Below are 16,124 nucleotides of genomic sequence, written 5' to 3' on the forward strand. Positions count from 1 at the left end.
CGAATAATTCTGAGAGCTTTCAGCTGATTGTAGAAATAGTTCATTTTTAGTGCCCCTCACGGCCGGGGGTGCCCCTCTTCTGCACAAGAATGAAATACGGCGCGGTTTCTGACGTGCATTGTGTATACCAACATGCCCGATCGATATGGTTAGATTTTTCTCCTCTTAACGCAATGCTTTTTGGGGTATCTGTGGAATTTTCTGTTTAGAAACCCGGCCTCTTTCCTGACGTTCGGCCGGCTCTCCGGATCCGGAACAGTGCACGGAGAGACGGAAGCCGGAGAGCCGGCTACATAACGGGACCGCTACAGGACGTGGTGACGTAACCATGTTGCCAGGCAACTGGCGTCGCGTTCTCCCTCTCTCCCGTCTTTTGCGGCGAGACTTCACGAGAACTTTGGGTGGCCGAGAACGTGAGATGGGAAGATGGCGAGTCTGTGCCGAATCAAGTGTTTTCTAGCGCCTTCGTCGCTGTCGCTAGGATCCCATATTGCAAGGTAGGAAACATCGGGCGAACTTTAGACGACATTGCCGCGACCTCGCCAACAGCGCTAGAAGTAGGCTTGTGGTTGTCACCACGACAAAGTATGGCGGCGGTGTTTTTTCTTGCGGCCTCGGCTGGGTGCGATGTGTATTGGCGCTACTACAAAGGTGACCTACCTCCGATGTTCACAGTGCCATCGCTGGTGTTTGAATGCTCCATCTGAGAACTGCCTTTGCGACGATGAAAAGAAATCCTTTTCTTTCTTCCAATATCGGTCTGATAGACCATCCGTGATATCAAAACGTTCTGGCCTTCGCGATCCGTGGAGTTCATTAACACCAGCCTAACGTAACCATCCGGTGGAGCGCAGCCGGGATCCAGAGGCAAACGGCTGCTTAACGGCGATAGCCCGCACGGCGTTCTTTTCGAGCAAATAATTGCCACTTGGATGGACTGCTATGCATATTTTTTTTTTTTCCTCTAGTAGCCTCTCGAAACTTTGGGGAAACACGATCCGTTTGATCCGTGCACCGCTGAGGTGGCGACACGGGCGTGTGCTTTTATTCATTTTTGCACTGACTTGCAGCCACTCGACACGAAATGACCTGCAAGTGTCGTAGTCTCACGCTGCGGTGTTAACTGACCCCGTTAACCTCGCATTTCTTTCTTGTTGCCATTGATCAGGGCGCTAGGCACTACTGCGTGCCGGCAAGTGAACAGCTCCGAAGGATGGCTGAGCAAACTGCTACACGTGCGCAAAATCGAACCTGGCAAGGATTCCCACTCACGGCTCCTGTCCGACACCGAAATTGTGTACGAACTGCAGAGTAAGCACCGGTGTCCTAATTTACTACTGCATCTTTTAGGAGTCGGCCGCTGTTGTTTATTTGGTTCCATTGATTTGTTTACATGCAGTTCACGACGTCAAACCTGATGGGGTACAACCGTATCTGAAAGGATAGTAAGTACATCCTTGCATGTTCATCATTTCATTTGAAATAAAAGAAAAAAAAAAGTGGCGTTATGGTTTTCTTTCGAATCTTAGAATCGATAATTAATAGCTTACCTTGTGAATTGAAGCATTGCTAGTTCATATGTTGATACGGCTATATGATTAGCCATGTCACGATTGGTCCAGTAATGTTGAAGTAAATGATGATAGACTAGTGAAATTCATTTAAGTGAAAAATACCTGTGCCACTGTGCTGATCCTAGAAAAGGTAACTGTAGCATTAAATGTTTCTGCCTGCTTTGTTTACATTTACTTGGTCATCCATGTATACATACTTTCTAAACTTTCTCTCGAGTAAGCTTTTCAGAACTGCAGCCAATTAAGTGGCTTAAATGGTGCTTTACCAAGATTTTGGTGCCCGTTAAAGAACTGCAAAACTAATGTGGACACCTCAATCATTTGTGCCTCATGCCTCTTGATTTTGGTCTGACCAAGAAGGCATGCCAATATCTATCATATGTTGTCTGACTATAACAACTAGAGTGCTCTTTGCTATGCTGTGATAAGTAGCATAAGGGAAAAGGACTGGTGTATGCATGACTGTAAATTTGGCGTGGTATTCACCTTGCCGAAGTGTGAAGTAAGAAATGAAAAGGATCAGTGGCTTTTGCTGCTATGTGCAAGCGTTTAGGATTTCAGGAATTTGCCACTTGATTTCAAATAGGGTTCACTACTAGTCTATTTGGAATAACAGTTTAAGTTGTGTACACGTTGGTTGTTACCTAGGCAGAACTTAATTTTGTAATTAGCGTGTAAGGCTTCTTGATAGTGTGAGCAGTTGTGTAATATTTTAGTCTCATGCCAAGCCAAAAGTAAGGTGAAGTGTTATTTTTTGTTTTGAAATTGATGCGTTCGATATGCGCAGACTTCACGGTAACACAGACTCTCACCATATGCTGCACTGTAATAATATTGAGCATCTACAGAAAAATTTTGCCACATATTAGCCTAAAGTAAGCCTGATGTGAAAAATATTTTAACAACACCTAATTGAAAAGCATACCATTTTCTTCATGTAACGAGTCCCTAACAATGCCATAAACTCCAATTTGAAGTGTAGGTCTCAAAATGAAGTAAGTTGTACCTTCCAAGGATGTCAGATATGCTATTTCATAAAAAAGAGGCTTTAGTAAGGAATAGAGCCTCAATGTTAAGTACCCATGGTTTGCTTTCCTGCTTGCTTTTCTGAACTGCAGTGATCAAGGTGTTTAGTTATGGCTTGTAAATTACTTGTTAGAAACGACATACACAGTGTGACAAAATAAGTTAACTTGCAGCTTGGAGCAGTTCCCTATTATTGATGTTCGAATGAGGAGATGCAAGGCGAAAAAAATTCCGGGGTTGGGGGCCACACTTAAACCGCCTTAGGTGCGGCAATGCAAAAGCATTTCTCTCTTGTTGCTGGTCTGGTTGTGTGCTTGTGTCCACACTTCTAATGCGTTGTGCTGTACATGGAGTTCAGACATGTCTGGGCATACAGTGGCACCATCTACGTTGAGCTGTTATGATGTTAGACACTGTAAACATGACTATGGCTAGTCAAATTATAATTATCATGATTAATTATAAGGGATTGATTTCGTTATTATAGGTTGCTGGATGATTGACAGTTGTGAAGGATGAGTATGAGGCAAGAAAGGCTTTCACCTTAGACACGAATACCTCTCATAGCTCGAGTTGCTTTGGGATTCTAAACTCCATAAACAAACGAAGAATACAGAAGGAGGTTGCATTTAAGTTGCTACACCTGGTCAGCCTGTTTGTAGAGCTCGAAATGGTGGCGGCACACTAAAATTATGGATTCAGCTGGTGTGACACAGTATGCAAGTTCTTTCATTCACTGGTGAACTCCATAGTTAAAAAATGGCTTTTCATAATAAGCAAGCCTGCTGGTGTACAGCTGCATGGTGCACAATAGTACAACTGCCCTGTAAAAAAGTACAGTGGTTTGGAGCTTAGTGTCTTTAACCTGGCAAATTGAATGAAGCGGTGTCATCACTGAACTGAGAACAGGCAATTTTGTTGAGTAAATGTTTACACCTTTTACTAGTACGCACCTCAGGGGAGGCATTAATGCAGCAGTTATAGCACTATGACTTGCTGTAATGATTGCCAGAAGAAGTGCAAGGTAAACAAAAATGACAAAGCTGTTCATAAACAATGACTTTAGTGTAAGCGAGGTTTTTTTTAAACCTTTGATGAAAAATTTATCAGCGGTAGCCTTGCTGTTGGATTGGCTTTAAAGCAGCTTCAGTGAATGCAGAGGAAGCCTGCAGTCCTTCATACGCATTTCATACCGAGCCCTTTCATTTCTCTACCCTTGTCTACTCGTCTGCAGTTGTATACATGTTGTTGTTTGTTCCTTTCCTGGCAGCGAAAACTACTGCCAACTGCTACAGAGCAAAGCACCCGACTGTGAACTGATTGGTAGTTGGCAAGTTGTCATCGGAGACCAGGACCAGTATCGTATGTACAATTCACTTGGATCTGCTTACTGCTGTACTGCTCAGTGCTGAAGGCTGCTGCAGTTGATTGTACATGGAGCAAATATCATGCTACTTGTTTGATTTCAAGGGCCCATGAGACAATACCTACTGGGGTTAGGAAAAATGAACAAGCAATTAGTGTTTCGTCACTTGTCACCACATTTTAAGACATTTAAGCTAGCGTCATTAACACCGAAGGTACTGGCGATTAGAAGTATTCCTGCACTCGCCCCTCAATACATACATGCCAATGAGACAGAAAAAAACGAAAAAGGAATAGTAAAGCCACTGGGACGTACAAAAATCTTTACTATATAGGGACTTTGCTATATCAATTGTTGGTGATGATATGGTCCTGAAGATGCTGTCTGGTAATTAAGTGGTTACTTACTGAGCACGTCTTGTTGCTTATTGAAAAAATCACTCTAATATACTTTCCATCTCATTCTTATCGTCTATTCGTGCCATTTTTCAGTTACAAGATTTTTTGTTTACATCTTGTGGAAGTACTTCTTAAGCATGAGGGCACCGTGGCTACAAATACAACCGAGTTTGATATCATGTGAAAACCAAAGTCTTGCATGAACACGACGTCATCTTCCGCTGTTTCCATCTTTTAAAAGGCAGTAGATGAGAAATGCACACGGCAGTCGAGTTCTGCACAACCACACACGCTGCACCTCCAGTTCTTGCCACTGCTGCCTCGTGCTTTATGCTGCAGTGTTGAAAATGTTTAGCTGGCTCTTCCCTTCCCTATTTCTCGCTGTACTTTTACTGTCCTTTGCTTTCTGAACGGACCGTGCCGCCTTATTTCCAAGTTTTTAGATGTCTTTACTTTTTGTTTTTCCCTACGCGCTGCATACTTTCCCTGATGGCCCCAAGGCCTATGTAGCATTGGCTTCTCCCAAGTGCTGCTAAGCCTGGTGGTAAAGCCAATTAAAAAAAAAACACTGTTATTTATTTAAATAAAAACAGATTGCCTCGCGATCCTACGTAGCGAGCATGCGGCAATTTAATTTTGTGGGAAGTCATCACCGCAGCCAGGCGCACTTTACTATAATAGATTTTTACCAAAAATGTCTTTACTATGAAGGGGGAAAGTGTACAGTTGTGTATGGAATATGAACTGAGACTTCAGCTTCACTTTACTATATCAGAGTTTACTATAGCAGGTTTCTACAGCTTGCAACCGTGCACCTTGCCCACGTCACTTGGGCATGCTTAATGAGAATACTCGCCCAGATTCCATAGTCTGCGTTGTCGGGAGGAAAGGGGCAACTAAAAATTGTTGAGGTGTTGTTTAATTAGTTGTGAGAAGTGTTATCTTTTTAATTTGTTGTAAATTATTGGGTCCAAACAGAGCTTCTAAATTTGGCTCGAATATACTCACAAAGGCTATCTTTACAGATCTACCGCGTCAAAATATGATCATCAAAACGATTTCGGGGGCTTTTAAACGCACGCAATCATTCATTATTCAAAGGCAATACATATTAGTGCCAATAGAGAATCAGTAGTTGAAGTTTCTTTTAAATCTCATATCTTTATCTGTACTGTCTTTGTCGAAAGCATCTGCGCCTAGTCCATTGAATGGAGCCCTTGTAGCAGGCATTGACAGCATTTTCTCGAGATGCACTTATCGGGTGTAGTTGAAAGGCAAGTGTAAGCTGTAGGGTTACGTGTGTGGCTGTGATTTGCAGGGTCAAGGTAAGCCTCGCTATATAGCAGTGTTCCTGAAAGACTTCAGTAGTGCCAATGAGAACCACTCATGAAATGGCTTTTCTAGAGCCTTTGTAACTGCTTTCATCTGTGCTGCTTCACTGTGTCGCATCCAATACCTCTGTCACACTAGCAGATTTAATGTCATTCGAATTGAATGTCATTCAATTTCTTTCAGTGCTACACAGTAAAATATAATGTCATTCGCAAATGGTGACAATTATGATCAACTATAAAAGAATACTGCATTTAAAGAACATCAGTGCGCATAAAAGGCGTTTGAAATCACTGTGTAGCATTTTAAAGCTGATTAAAACATTTCTGTGCGATAATTAAAGTGAAAAACATTACTTCTGGCTGTGTTGGAGCACTTTAGTCATAAAAATCCAAGCCAAGTATCGAGTCACCCACAAATTCGATAAATTTAAACAAACAATATGGCTGAACACAGCAGAGCGCGTATACAGAGTGTGGAGACGCATGGAGACACGTATGCAATTGATGTCCAAGCTGTTAGGCACTCAGTCACAACTATAAATAGTCCTGAGAGAAATGCACGGGGAGAAGCGGCCACCAAGGAACACAGAACCTAAAATGATTATGAGTCGCTGGCGTGACTGGACCACTGCTGTGACCGAGAGTAATTGCATTCCACGAGAGCCTGCAGTGCGAATAATTTTACACCTAAATTAACAGTTTTTAAAACAGAGCTCTAGAAATATAATGTTTAAACTCCACTGTGCACAGAATATTTTGTTGCGTTGCTTGTTTCTGCTGCGTATCCGGCATCGTGATCACACATTCGGTTCACGATCGAATGCAAATGAGTTCTCCAAACTCATTCGATGAACAATGTCATTCATTCGAACCTAATGGCATTAAATTTTCTCGTGTAGCAAGGGAATAATGACATTAGATGCTAATGTCATTCAACACGAATGACTTTAAATTTGCTCGTGTTATAGGGGTATAAGTTTGTAGTTGCACTGTGCCAGGAATCCCACATACTATAGTGGAATTCCTCAGCAGTTTTTGGGCTTGCTGCAGCTTGCTAAGATAATCAAGTCTAACCTGCATAAATGATGTGGTCATATTGTAAAGCCGGTGTGAAACTTTTCGTCTTTGATTATCTATATGTTATATAAAAAAAACAAAGTTCACCACGAGTTACTGACTTGCTCACCTACAGTGGCGGCCAACAAGTTGAGAGCCCTGGCTTGAAACCTGAACAAGTTCTGCCCTGTCTTTTTAGAAGTCTGATAATGCTTTCTTGTCTGAACAGCAATAGCCGACCATCGGTGCCTAGATCCATGGTGCCGTAATGTCTCTACAGCGAGATGAGAAAAGGGTCAAGAGGTAGGCTAGCTGTTTCGATGCATGTGTGACGTTGTTCTCATCACACATGTAGCATGACATATAGTAGCTGTTACTGGGATCTTGCATTACACAGAGCAGCGTAAATGTTTCTCTGTACTTTTTTCTTCGGGAGGCTTCCTCTAGGTAACCTGGTCACCTGTTTCTCATTTTCCCACATTTTAGCCCTTGCTGTATGTTCAACTCACACCCACGAAGGAAACAAGTTTTCATTTACTCCCTCCTCACAGTTCACATCTGGCGCTTCAAGCAGGGTTGGAAGTCAGCGCACAGCTCGATCAACTTGTGCAACACGGACGACGACCTGGTCAAGCTGCAGAGGGATGAGTCCAAGCACCTCAGGGCACGCCAGAACCAGTACATGCTGCCCTTCAGCTTCTGGGGCAACCCTGAGCCGAAGCACCATGGGGGCATGTACGAGATTCGCTCCTATGTGCTCAAGGTCTGCACTTGCCAATAACCTGTTTTCTGTCCTTTCTTATTTATTTGCTGTTTTGTAATGTCTCATGTTATTACGACCTTGTATAGTAGCATAATGATAAAATGTTCACCACAATTTGGGGAATATGGAAGAAGCCTTCGCCGTGCAGGGGTAACAATCCAACTGATGATGATTGTGATGGTGATGATGGTGAAATGTTGGTGGTCGACCTTGATAATTTGGCATCTGAAAAGTTCCCTTTCATTATAGTGTTGTGTCTGAAGTCATAATGAATGACAGAATAATGGCAATTTTATTAATTTAATCGTCTCAAATCTCTTGGGAATCATATTATCTGCCTCTCCAAGCAAGCTAGTGCATCAATTGTAGGGGTGCTCAGGTAACACTATTCATAGCCTTCTGTCAGGCGAATCACGACATGAGGGTTTTTAAAAGAAATTATAATAATATTAGTAACCAAAAGCGTTATTAGTTTTATATGATGCCTAGTGTCTTATCTGACTGAAGTTTCATTGTTTAAAATATATCTAATTGCATGCCATGCTCCACAAGTGAGGCTTCTCCTAGCACATTATTTGGCCATTTTCCAAACGCACATGCTGGTCGGCTGTGTGACCACGGGCACTTATGTTGGCGCTGTAGGATGTAGGATGTGGTTATGGAGGTTTTTGGTTCCCTACACTCACTTTCCGAACCATGTCTGTGCCACGTGGTGCAGCCAACATAACTAAAGTCTAGCGGCAGCCCTCGTGTGGCTTGCTTTGTAACGGAATGTGTTGTGGAAACAAAAACTTGCCTCAGTTTTAATTGGTGATTATTCTGTTTACACTGTGCTGGTAACGGGAGTGGGGCTCTTATGATAGGTTGTGGCTCCTTCGAAAGCACCATCTTTAATGTGAAAAGGATTAGACCTAGCAGCTCTTTACGAGCACTGGGATGCCAGCACTCCAGCAGGTGCATCATTACTACTATTGCCGCTACTATATATATTTAATTATTAGTGTTGGAACTATTTTACGACCCCATTTGAGTTTGACATATTCACGCTCAACTGTATACAGCATATGCATGAAAACAGGCCGCTGTGGAAACTGTAAAAGAAAGAAAAGAAATATAATACAAAACATACAACAGTTGCAAATTGTGTATCAAGTATACAAAGAACATTGAATAAATACAATACAATATACATGGTGAATAGACCGGAATGAAAACCACAAAAAAAGGAAGGATTTTACCTAGGGCATCCAAAAAAGAAGAGCGACGCTGGTTGCAGATGACACACAGTGCAAAATGAACAAGACTGGCCAAAGAAATATCTGCACACAGCTCATACAAGATAACAAACTCTGAAATTGTGCTTCAGTCGGACACTTGACAACACTGTGCTGTAATTTATTCCAAGCTGTAATTTTGCTAGAAAAAAAGCATTCTTGATCACGCAAATGACATGAGTTCAAATTTTGCATGTGTAATTACACCTTTCAGCAATTATCATATGTTCCCGATGTATAAGGCATGCCCCACATATCAAGAGACGTCCAATGAAAACATTGAGATATAAGACGGATCTCAAAATTTGCCCATTTAGGACAGTATGACTTGACTATATACATGCTTACTCAACCATTGCAAAATGCTCCATCTAGTGAGAACGCTCATTACGTGGCATGAAATGATAGCGGCAGCAATCATGCCCAAAAATACTCTCACACAGGCAGAGCAGCAATACTTCGTTTCAAATCTTCCAACACACTATTAAAAAATTTTGTAGATTTTTGGTGGCAATCCCGCTGAGACATCCTTTTAGCACTGTGACGGTTGCGATGCTCGCGTGTCGGGCACAGTACACTCAAGAAATGGAAAACACTCGTGCATTAGCCAACAAACAAAGTTGCAAATGGCAGCGAAAAAAAAGTGATTCAGCTTGTCGTGACTTGTTTTAGCATTGTGGGCGAGCAAGGAGTGCAGATGTCGCATTTAATATTACTAATGCTTGGGGCCTGTGCGACGTCCATAGGTTTTGCAATCGCAAACGCTGTTATCACTACCGTTTCATGATTAATGTTAAAATGTAGAACTTCATTCAGAATGGAAGAAAAGTGCATATAAAACGCGCTGCTGTTTAGAGGGCACTAGCAAAATATTTGTTGAAAAATCACATCTTATGCACCGGAAAATGTGGCAACTATGGAGTCAATAAGTAATGATTCCAGTCTTCTGATTTTTATTTTTCTGATGGTAAACTCAAAACAACATTTCTAAATTCATATCAAGGCACTGTGTGCTTAATGAATCGTGGCCAAATAAGGCCTTAGTAGATGTGGGGCTCTGTTTGAAAATTATAATTCATTCTTATTGGACTGGGATATTGGAGATTGTTCATTTGCTATGGGGCCATTGTATACTAAGTGATGTCTTCGAATCAACAGCAAGAGCCAACGTCAGTTTTAATTAAGGTGTATTTGAAGTATTTGAAGCATGTTTCAGTATATTTGATTTGTGTTTTGTGGTTCTTTGTTCTAAATTTGCACAATTCAAAATTTTATTTTTCCCCAGAAATTAGGAGCCCAGTCTTTGTGCGGGTGTACTGCATGGTTGGTACCCGTGACTTAGCAAACAACATACTAGTATGTGAAACAGGCTGTGAAGGTCTGTTCAGATGCATCTGAATAGCAGAAATAATTCTCCGCATCATTCTGGTGCTTTACAAGCTTAGTGTTTGTATGTACAAATTACGAGTTACCACTAGTGTGGGGTCATGCACAGAGTTAAAAAATGGTACGTCATGTGGATCTTCTTTGTTATGCTTTACTGCTGAATATTTCCTAAGTATACATACTGACTACTCTTTCTTTATTCTAGCCAGGCACCATGATTGAGTGGGGCAACAACTGGTAAGTACATGGTATTTGTCAAACTTGGGAAAGGTAGAGTGACAGAGAAGGAAGGGGTGAACTTAATTGATGACAAAATTTTTGCTTTTCACCTTCGTTGGCTGAAAGTTTGCTCAATGTTATGCCTAGATCACTCAAAGCCACATGGTCCTAGCCTTTTTTTGCGTATACGTTATATAATAGTACCTGCACTCTGAAAGGTATTACAGTGGACTCTCTTCTAGACAGAACTCGAAAGGAGCATGAAAATATCAGAAGAGGGTGAATACGAGCTGCTTAGTACAGGTTGAAGAAGGGAATAAAACAGCACGAGGCAAGATGGGACAAATGCTCAGAGGCCCACTTTATGATGCTGCGGGATCCTTCACACTGCGTCTTCGCCACCGTTCTTCATATTCCCGAGTTTTAATGCCTTCTGTTGAAAGATTTCCGCCACGTCAAAACCGAAGTCGTGGAATGGCTGTGCTCGTCATTATAAACAGTGCATGGGTCTGTCCTTCACTTGTTCCATCTTGCCTCCTGCTGTTTTATTCCCTTCTTCAGCGTGAACATTTGTCTTCTCAGAAGTCTTATGAATATTTCCAATAAAGAAAACATGAAACTAAAATTAGCTGGCTATAGTGTGTTACATTTTACATTTAATGTGTGGGGAAGGAACGAGGTCTTTTATTATTAACTTTATCACAGCATTCATCTTAACCAAGTCTGACTCCAGTAGTTTGCTGTATACGTTCATTAATGGGTGAACTTCTGCTAGAGTGTAGACAGGAGATGTAACTGCAGGCCATTTATGAAAGTGTACTAAACAAGTGCAGCCGAGCCAACATTTCGACAAGTGGACTTGTCCTCGTCCGGGTCCAGACTAAGACAAGTGCACTTGTAGAAACATTGGCTCGGCTTGTGAGGCTTGTATGAGGCTCTCCCTCAAACCTCGTTCAGTGCCTCTTTCATACTGTGTAGCCATCTTCTTTCTCTCGTTTTATGCTGGCCATTTAGGTTACTTTTACAGGCCTTTTAATGGGCAGTGGTGACTGAAAGTCACGAAATGACTGGATGTGATGCTGCATAGCACGCTTTAAAGGCCACTGCTAAGACCCACCTTCATGCTGTTGATGGCATTTCTTTCTTCTTGTGTGTGAAACTCTTCAAGCGAGAACGGTTCAAATTTGGAAACCTGTACAAAAAAGAAACCTACTGGTATATGAGATAATGTAGTTCACTTTAAATTTTTTGTTCAAAGACAAGAAGCTAGCCATGCCCTGTGCACAAAGTATTTGGGGATCTAGAATTGGAGGAGGGCACGACAAGGCTAGAACTACCTTGTATTTTGTTTGCTGCCAAGGGTACTGTTATTGGCCTGCCCTTCTGAAGATTGACCTTGCATACCCTCCACCTCTTCCATAATGATTCATAACTTTTTTGTTCTCAAACCTTGCATGGAAGTGTAATTACAACAAAGAAACGTGGCTTTCATGTTGAACAGTACTGCTTTGATTTCTTGCATGCACATGCTATTGGCCTGTTCAAGGTCTCAGTATTGCAAGTGCTAACAGTTGACTTGTTTTGGAAGTGACTTTTAATGTTAAAATTGTGAGACAGGACATTTCCAGTGCTGGTAAACAAAGAAGTAATGAAAAAGGAAATATGGACTTACCTCTGGTTCTAATCTCACTGCCACCCTTTTCATTGTAGTCTTCAAACACAAATGTAAATACTGTACTGTTGGCAGCAGTGGAATTGGGAAACACAATAACTCACTTATATTGGTATATCAAAGGTTCGACCAACTGAGTGCTCAGGTGTCATCCACTAATTTTATTTATGAAGGTGGATACATGAAATCAAGGGAACTTTGTGTGTGTGTGTGTGTGTGTGTGTGTGTGTGTGTGTGTGTGTGTGTGTGTGTGTGTGTGTGTGTGTGTGTGTGTGTGTGTGTGTGTGTGTGTGTGTGCGTGCGTGCGTGCGCGTGCGCGTGTGTGTGTGTGCGTGTGCGTGCGTGCGTGCGTGTGTGTGTGTGTGTGTGTGTGTGTGTGTGCGTGCGCGTGCACTTCAAAGTGTTTAAATAATGGTAGAGCATTGAACAGCTAATGCAGCATTTTTGGCGGTTCTTATTTGGCAGGGCCCGAGGCATCACATTCAGGAGAGCCAATGCTGTGGCTGGCTTCTTTTCGCAGATTGGCCAACTCTACATGGTCCATCACATCTGGAGTGAGTGGATGCCGTTATCTTATATGAAGCCAATTCTATGCAGCATTTCTCCTAGGCAACTGAAAGTCATGAACATTGTGCCCTTGGACTCTTTCTCATTTTGTGTTGCAGTCCAAGGAAGCCTGCGCTAGATTGCTTCTTCATAGTGTGACGTTGAAGGCTCTTTCCCTCTCTTATCTCTCTTGATTCACACAAGTCCACCTGCTGAATCGAAAGGGAGCTTTGGGTTTTTTGATCATTATTTTCTATGCTGTCCTGGCCTAGACGCATGCGATGTGAACAAGCATTTGCTCCTTCACTCTGTTTTTCTATACTGCAGCAGAATGTCAATGGTACGATTTTCACAGAATGGCCAAAAATACTGGTGTCATACCGAATTGATATAATCGAAAGGCAACGAATTCCATGTATGGTCTAAAAGCACGGAAAATGCATTCAAACTGATATCGTTATGGCTGATGAGATTTTTTTTACAGCCGCACTGCATGATTGAAAATCTTCATGACATCAGCAATGCATGTGCCCCGTGCCACCGCTTACACGCACCGTCGACAAAGTGTGGGCTGTGGGGGACCACTGCTACGGCTCGCAATGCATAACATGCAACTAGCGGTTGCGTGTCGGCAGTGTGCAAATCGCGCTTAAGCGATTGAGCTAGGGAGCAGTTGTGCCTCTCGTGTTCATATCGTTCGTAGCGGTGCAGGAGGGGGTTCGGACCACCCGAAGTTCTGTACAGGATAAATTATGCTCTCTGGACAAGGAATTTTGCTAAATCGGATCAGCCGTGATTCTATCATTGGCATTCTACTATATACCTACAGTAATGACCTGTTTTCTACTCAGTGATGTTTCACTGTGTCTTCTTGCATGTCTGCAGCATACAAAGACCTCCAAGCTCGGAAAGATATTCGTGAAGATAACTGGAGGAAACCTGGCTGGGACGAATGCGTCGCCTATACAGGTAATGCACACTGCTCGCTGTGCAGAGTTGGCAGTGCCAGGCTTTCCAGTGTGAAGTACAACGTGCCTTTTTTCTTCTTCTCTCAAATTGGTTAATCGTGGTGCATTTCTGTGTATGTTTAGTGTTGATAGCAATTACAGGAGCAGCGCTTACAAAAATGGTTTTATTCTCTGGGCACGTTTAGCTACTTCTCGATATTGAAATTTGCTTTTATTCAAGCTTCATTAAGGGCGTGTTAGAGATGCACTTGCTTTTTAAATGCCCAAAAGAGTAGGTTAATGAAAGACCTGTATATGCTGTGAAAAAAGAACTGAAAGTAATGTTTTGTTTTTTTTTGTTTTCTTTTTTTTTTTTGTGGTCACCAAGCGCGGGAAGGAGTTCATTTCTTGTAAAATCTTCTTAATTAATTATTCATTGATTGAATGATCTAAGACTATTTTGGAAATAAGAGCATCAAACGGACCTTCCAATGGTGTCATGCTCCTGACATATTTATCGTTTTGATATGAGAGTTTTTTCTCCGATGCTCGAAGGAATATAACACCAAATTTTGGTTATATTTTTCTTCTTGTTAGTGATACATAGCCCGTTGTAGTACATGGATCACTGGGTGGTATTCTCCTACAACCGCTAAATAATTTATAATTGATTTTTTTTCTCTCTTCTGTTTCAGTTTTGATTTGAGCAGCCAAGCGATGATTATGATGTCAAAGTTCTGTATATGTCACATGAGGCATAAAGAAAGCTCTGATATAATCACTGCTTTTCCACCAATGATTCTTGTTCTTGAGACAGGCTTTGTAGTGAATAAAAATTACAAAGAAGAGATTACATTAAAGCTTTTTATCCCTCACGTGACATATATGGAACTTTGGTTTCATAGTCATCACCTGACTGCCAGAACCAAAACAGGTGAGAGAAAAAATTCGGTTATAAATTAATTACGTAATGGTTGTTGGCAAATAGCACATGGTGATCCCATGTGTAGTAATGTTTTACACATCATTACTAGGAATAAAACAAGCAACCAAAAATTGGATATTGGATGCCTGTACTTCTTTAAATAGGAGTTTGTTAAATCTAGATGGCCAGAGTGGCAGACCTTATGCTTTGATTGGCGGCTGTGGTGTCATATGTCATTCACTGGAACTTGGCCAGTACAGAAGGGATTGATATATCTTTCTTGCAAAAAGTCTATTAGGCAGCCATGCTGCACATCACTTGGTATACGCTTATAGCTTCTTCTTCTTTCACTTGCCCACTCACGTGACTGTTCTTCCTTTTGTTTTCTTTTTATTTTCAGTTCCCTTGATTCGTGAAATGCGATCCAGGTGGATGCGACCCACGGAATTTTCGCCCATGAAGTAGAATAGGCCAGGTTGAAGCATGGAAGAAGGCTGCAGGACTAGGAAATTGAATAGGACTTGATCATCTGATATCTTTTTATGCATTTTTTTTTTGTCCTTTATTTTTTCTAATAGCTGTTAATGTTTGGGGAAGGATTGCGCTGTCATAAAACAAACACTGATATATGAAAATTTTGACAGATTTATACACTAAGTAGCAAAGTGTTTTGTTGCTGCGCTTTTTTAACCAGCTTGTTTTTTGAGCTTATCTGATGGTTATTTATATCTTGTGCAGCAGAAAAAAAAAAAGAGCAGCAGCCTGTTCATGTATTTTGCGAGGCTTAGTGCTGCGAGCGATACTGTTTGACATGTTCTTTGGTGTCTGGCAATGTGATCATGCAGTTTGTGCCATGCATTGTGCGAAAAAGAGGCACGGAAATATTTTTATTATGTTTCAAATTTGAGCAGCCTCGCATGGCTGCATTCTGCCTGCCTGCTTAAGTTCAGCTCAGCAATGAAGGCCTAGTGCTGACTGATGTTTGTTAACTCAAGGAAGAAAGGGGCTGCTGGGAAAGTGTTTTTGTAAATATTCTGTAGAGATATACAGTGTTAGTTTATAAATAAACCTCTGCAGATGACTGATGCACCTTCACTGAGGTTTCTGTTTTGCTCTGCCTTCATTTCGTGTGTCAATAAGTACTCTGGCGTTGGTTTCAATTTCACACACACTTAACTCTGCATATGCTTTTGGAGTTTGGAAAGGTTGGCTCGGGGATGACAGCTGTAATTTTAGCTTCCGCACGCCTGTTATTCAGAAGGCGACGTAAGCTTGTGAGCAATGTCGCATTCTTCGAGAGATGGCACGTAAAGCGATTTGAACTTTGCAGACACGGTGCTAGCTATGAAACTCGCATAAGCTAGGCTAAAAATGCGAAATAAATATGGCGTCGGCGCGGGCCGAGTGCGCTTCTACGCGCGCGCTTTTAGAGGTTTTATTGTGTGTATGTCTTTCCGTCTCTATATATACGCACAGGCAGGTCGGAAGGAAGGGAAAGTAGTTTCTCCCCACGGCCGCTTTTGGGAGTGGGCGGCCCCGAATTACGTACGCTGGGCCGCCAATCGCCCCAGCGTCTTGAAGGAAGCGCCGCCTAGCGGTCAGTAACAGCAAAGACGTCGTCGAGGGTTTTTTTTTTTT

At 41.9% G+C, this 16,124-nt stretch overlaps 1 protein-coding gene across 1 annotated transcript; it reads left to right on the plus strand.

Annotated features, from left to right (window-relative positions):
* The first annotated feature begins 346 nt into the window (after positions 1–346).
* Nipsnap (protein nipsnap) lies at positions 347–15,581 on the plus strand. The gene is made up of 9 exons (XM_084598435.1): positions 347–497; positions 1,169–1,311; positions 1,400–1,445; positions 3,871–3,962; positions 7,306–7,517; positions 10,383–10,414; positions 12,534–12,622; positions 13,500–13,583; positions 14,887–15,581. Exons 1-9 carry the CDS (start codon positions 427–429, stop codon positions 14,949–14,951), a joined length of 834 nt encoding a protein of 277 aa, XP_084454561.1. The 5' UTR covers positions 347–426; the 3' UTR covers positions 14,952–15,581.
* Positions 15,582–16,124: the final 543 nt, after the last annotated feature.

Source organism: Amblyomma maculatum, chromosome 3, assembly GCF_055883805.1.
Source record: "Amblyomma maculatum isolate TAMU_Amacu chromosome 3, ASM5588380v1, whole genome shotgun sequence".
Taxonomy (NCBI): Eukaryota; Metazoa; Arthropoda; class Arachnida; order Ixodida; family Ixodidae; genus Amblyomma; species Amblyomma maculatum.

Excerpts from the sequence above, each read along its gene's own strand:
- Nipsnap (XM_084598435.1), top strand. The coding sequence starts at position 427 with ATGGCGAGTCTGTGCCGAATCAAGTGTTTTCTAGCGCCTTCGTCGCTG. Across the intron at positions 498-1,168 it reads CTAGGATCCCATATTGCAAG|GGCGCTAGGCACTACTGCGT; the intron begins GTAGGAAACATC and ends GCCATTGATCAG. Across the intron at positions 1,312-1,399 it reads AATTGTGTACGAACTGCAGA|TTCACGACGTCAAACCTGAT; the intron begins GTAAGCACCGGT and ends GTTTACATGCAG.